Raw genomic sequence first — 5000 nt, 5'->3', positions numbered from 1 at the left:
TTCCCCCATGTCTCATGTTCCCCCATGCCTCGTGTTCACGTTCCCCCATGTCTCATGTTCCCCCATGTCTCATGTTCCCCCATGCCTCATGTTCCCCCATGTCTCACGTCCAGGTGAGTTAGGGTGGTGGGACGCAGCTTGTGTTCTGGGCCAGACCCGCCAGAGGCATCATGGGTGAGAGGAGGTCACCTGTGTGGGGGTCAGGGCTGGCCTGCACGCCAGGGACGGTGGTCAGGGCTGGCCTGCACGCCAGGGACGGTGGTCAGGGACGACAGCCAACACCCGTCCACCAAACCTCAGCCGTAAACATGGTGGTGGACAGGTGTTCGTTCGCTTTGGAAGTGACAGTAACCCGTCTATCGTTTTATGCAACCAAACACATGTATATATCTGGCCTTGTAGGAGAGAGTGAACTCGTGTTTCTCTCTGTCCAAGACTGGAGGCCAGGCGCTGGGGCTGGCCCCACCCAAGTGTGCAAGGGGACTGGTGTGGGGTGTGGGACAGACATAGGCTGGTCAGGGAAGGCCTCAGTTAAACACTTTAACATATAGCAGCATTTTATTAACACCCCCCAAGTGATTTTTAGGCAATGAATTATGAAATATGGGAAGTGATTTCCCTGGAGTTTTCAGTGATCGCAGTAATATTTTTTTTCTGAGAGAAAGGGTAGAATGGGGAACCAGGAGGTGAGGGGGGGAAGGGGGTGGGAGTCAAGGGGGAGATGGGGAAGAGACCCGGGTGCAGCCGGGTACACCTATATATATATATATAACTGTAAATGTCTGTTTGTGCGAGGTAGGAGGGAAGCGCCCCCCCCCCCCCTCTTAGAAAATGTAATATTCAGAACAGAAACTACTGAAGGAGGCTCTCAGAAAATATATTACAAATCGCAAAAACTCCACGGTAACTGCGCTACATAATTCACACAAAATATCACACTTAGGTGATATTATTCTATAGAGCTTTGATTTGCTTGTTTCTTATTCCTACCTTTTCTTTTTCCGTTGGTCACGTGACTACCGTGGTGTTCTGAAACTGACTGTATATAGGATGTTGTGAGGTTCATGAGTGAGGTGGTATAGGGTCCGGTAGTGTGGTGTTGAGTCCGTGTGACGATGTCAACGCCATCTGTTGAGCGCACCCGGCCCCATTTTCTGGTCCCTGGTGAAAGGCTGTGATCTTACTAAGACCTGTTTAGTGTCCTTCTTACTATACAAGTGTGACTGGTCAGAAGTGATGAGGGCGGTACCTTGGTGGACAAGAGACAGCTCACCCGGGACAGTCCTGGACTCAAGACGTGACGGGACGTGAGGACCGAGTCGGTGGAGATTCTGCCATAACTAGGGGTCAGATTCACGAAGCAGTTACACAAGCACTTACAAACCTGTACATCTTTTCTCAATCTTTGGCGGCTTTGTTTACAATTATTAAACAGTTAATGAGCTCGGAAGCACCAGGAGGCTATTTATAACAATAACAACAGTTGATTGGCAAGTTTTCATACTTCTAAACTGTTTAATAAATGAAACCAAAGGCGTCAAAGATTGAGAAAAGATGTACACGTTCGTAAGTGCTTGCGTAACTGCTTCGTGACTCTGGCCCCAGCTGGGAGTACTGGTGAGTGGAGCGACGAGTCCCGGGATGATGGTATTATCGTCCGTATACCCTCTTAAGTTAAGGCTTGTTATAGGTGAAGGGCAGCCGGCCAGCGTCCAGCTGCAGAGTCCAAGTGGTGTTCTCACACTGTGATGACCCTGTGTGAGTGTGACACCTGCGCTCACATGTACACATGTAACATGTGTACATAGTTAGGACGTACACGGGGCGGTGGTTTGGTTTAGTCTTGTTTACCTCCCGTTCTCCTTCACTATCCCCAACCACTTGGGCTGGACGGTAGAGCTACGGTCTCGCTTCATGCAGGTAGTGTGGTGTTCGGTAGTGTGGTGTCCGGTAGTGTGGTGTCCGGTAGTGTGGTGTCCGGTAGTGTGGTGTCCGGTAGTGTGGTGTCCGGTAGTGTGGTGTCCGGTAGTGTGGTGTCCGGTAGTGTGGTGTCCGGTAGTGTGGTGTCCGGTAGTGTGGTGTCCGGTAGTGTGGTGTCCGGTAGTGTGGTGTCCGGTAGTGTGGTGTCCGGTAGTGTGGTGTTCGGTAGTGTGGTGTCCGGTAGTGTGGTGTCTGGCAGTGTGGTGTCCGGTAGTGTGGTGTCCGGTAGTGTGGTGTCCGGTAGTGTGGTGTCTGGTAGTGTGGTGTCCGGTAGTGTGGTGTCCGGTAGTGTGGTGTCCGGTAGTGTGGTGTCCGGTAGTGTGGTGTCCGGTAGTGTGGTGTTCGGTAGTGTGGTGTCCGGCAGTGTGGTGTCCGGTAGTGTGGTGTCCGGTAGTGTGGTGTCTGGTAGTGTGGTGTCCGGTAGTGTGGTGTCCGGTAGTGTGGTGTTCGGTAGTGTGGTGTTCGGTAGTGTGGTGTTCGGTAGTGTGGTGTCCGGTAGTGTGGTGTCCGGTAGTGTGGTGTCCGGTAGTGTGGTGTCCGGTAGTGTGGTGTCCGGTAGTGTGGTGTCCGGTAGTGTGGTGTCCGGTAGTGTGGTGTCTGGCAGTGTGGTGTCTGGCAGTGTGGTGTCTGGCAGTGTGGTGTTCGGTAGTGTGGTGTTCGGTAGTGTGGTGTTCGGTAGTGTGGTGTTCGGTAGTGTGGTGTTCGGTAGTGTGGTGTTCGGTAGTGTGGTGTCCGGTAGTGTGGTGTCCGGTAGTGTGGTGTCCGGTAGTGTGGTGTCCGGTAGTGTGGTGTCCGGTAGTGTGGTGTCCGGTAGTGTGGTGTCCGGTAGTGTGGTGTCTGGTAGTGTGGTGTCTGGTAGTGTGGTGTTCGGTAGTGTGGTGTTCGGTAGTGTGGTGTCCGGTAGTGTGGTGTCCGGCAGTGTGGTGTCCGGCAGTGTGGTGTCCGGCAGTGTGGTGTCCGGTAGTGTGGGGTCCGACAGTGTGGTGTCCGGCAGTGTGGTGTCCGGCAGTGTGGTGTCCGGCAGTGTGGTGTCTGGCAGTGTGGGGTCCGGTAGTGTGGGGTCCGGTAGTGTGGTGTCCGGCAGTGTGGTGTCCGGCAGTGTGGTGTCTGGTAGTGTGGGGTCCGGCAGTGTGGGGTCCGGTAGTGTGGTGTCCGGTAGTGTGGTGTCCGGTAGTGTGGTGTCCGGTAGTGTGGTGTCCGGTAGTGTGGTGTCCGGTAGTGTGGTGTCCGGCAGTGTGGTGTCCGGCAGTGTGGTGTCCGGCAGTGTGGTGTCCGGCAGTGTGGTGTCCGGCAGTGTGGTGTCCGGCAGTGTGGTGTCCGGCAGTGTGGTGTCCGGCAGTGTGGTGTCCGGTAGTGTGGTGTCCGGTAGTGTGGTGTCTGGTAGTGTGGTGTCCGGTAGTGTGGTGTCTGGCAGTGTGGTGTCCGGTAGTGTGGGGTCCGGCAGTGTGGTGTCCGGTAGTGTGGTGTCCGGTAGTGTGGGGGGCGGTAGTGTGGTGTCCGGTAGTGTGGGGGGCGGTAGTGTGGTGTCCGGTAGTGTGGGGGGCGGTAGTGTGGTGTCCGGTAGTGTGGGGGGCGGTAGTGTGGTGTCCGGTAGTGTGGGGGGCGGTAGTGTGGGGTCCGGCAGTGTGGGGTCCGGTAGTGTGGGGGGCGGTAGTGTGGGGTCCGGTAGTGTGGGGTCCGGCAGTGTGGGGGGCGGTAGTGTGGGGGGCGGTAGTGTGGTGTCCGGTAGTGTGGGGGCGGTAGTGTGGGGTCCGGCAGTGTGGGGTCCGGTAGTGTGGGGGGCGGTAGTGTGGGGGGCGGTAGTGTGGGGGGCGGTAGTGTGGTGTCCGGTAGTGTGGTGTCCGGTAGTGTGGTGTCCGGCAGGGTGGGGTCCGGTAGTGTGGGGGGCGGTAGTGTGGGGTCCGGTAGTGTGGTGTCCGGTAGTGTGGTGTCCGGTAGTGTGGGGGGCGGTAGTGTGGTGTCCGGTAGTGTGGTGTCCGGTAGTGTGGGGGCGCGGTAGTGTGGTGTCCGGTAGTGTGGGGGGCGGTAGTGTGGTGTCCGGTAGTGTGGGGTCCGGTAGTGTGGTGTCCGGTAGTGTGGGGTAGTGTGGGTCCGGTAGTGTGGTGTCGGTAGTGTGTGTCCGGTAGTGTGGGGTCCGGTAGTGTGGTGTCCGGTAGTGTGGTGTCCGGTAGTGTGGGGTCCGGTAGTGTGGGGTCCGGTAGTGTGGTGTCCGGTAGTGTGGGGTCCGGTAGTGTGGTGTCCGGTAGTGTGGTGTCCGGTAGTGTGGGGGGCGGTAGTGTGGTGTCCGGTAGTGTGGTGTCCGGTAGTGTGGGGGGCGGTAGTGTGGTGTCCGGTAGTGTGGTGTCCGGTAGTGTGGGGGGCGGTAGTGTGGTGTCCGGTAGTGTGGTGTCCGGTAGTGTGGGGGGCGGTAGTGTGGTGTCCGGTAGTGTGGTGTCCGGTAGTGTGGGGGGCGGTAGTGTGGTGTCCGGTAGTGTGGGGTCCGGTAGTGTGGTGTCCGGTAGTGTGGTGTCCGGTAGTGTGGGGGGCGGTAGTGTGGTGTCCGGGTAGTGTGGGGGGCCGGGTAGTGTGGTGTCCGGTAGTGTGGGGTCCCGGTAGTGTGGTGTCCGGTAGTTGTGGAGTCCGGTAGTGTGGTGTCCGGTAGTGTGGGTGTCCGGTATTTTAGGTGTGGTGTCCGGTAGTGTGGGGTCTGGTATTAGTGTGGTGGTCCGGTATGTGGGGTCCGGTAGTGTGGTGTCGGTAGTGTGTGTGTCCGGTAGTGTGGGGGTCGGTAGTGTGGTGTCCTGTAGTGTGGTGTTCCGGGTAGTGTGGGGGGCGGTAGTGTGGGTCCGGTAGTGGTGGTGTCCGGTAGTGTGGGGGGCAGGTAGTGTGGTGTCGGTAGTGTGGTGTCCGGTAGTGTGGGGGGCGGTAGTGTGGTGTCCGGTAGTGTGGTGTCCGGTAGTGTGGGGGGCGGTAGTGTGGTGTCCGGTAGTGTGGTGTCCGGTAGTGTGGTGTCCGGTAGTGTGGTGTCCGGTATGTGTGGG

The 5000-nt window shown here is 57.6% G+C and overlaps 1 protein-coding gene across 1 annotated transcript in view; it reads left to right on the top strand.

Moving 5' to 3' along the window:
- The first annotated feature begins 170 nt into the window (after positions 1-170).
- LOC138363671 (perilipin-4-like) overlaps positions 171-5000 on the top strand; it is a 68307-nt gene continuing 63477 nt past the window's right edge. The window contains exons 1-2 of the mRNA XM_069323050.1: positions 171-174; positions 1921-3450. Coding sequence (XP_069179151.1) covers positions 171-174; positions 1921-3450 — 1534 coding nt within the window. The remainder of the gene's footprint in view (positions 175-1920; positions 3451-5000) is intronic.

Source organism: Procambarus clarkii, chromosome 11 (assembly GCF_040958095.1).
Source record: "Procambarus clarkii isolate CNS0578487 chromosome 11, FALCON_Pclarkii_2.0, whole genome shotgun sequence".
Classification (NCBI taxonomy): Eukaryota; Metazoa; Arthropoda; class Malacostraca; order Decapoda; family Cambaridae; genus Procambarus; species Procambarus clarkii.
Note: the sequence above shows the minus strand (reverse complement) of the source record. Positions and strands in the feature narration are given on the sequence as shown.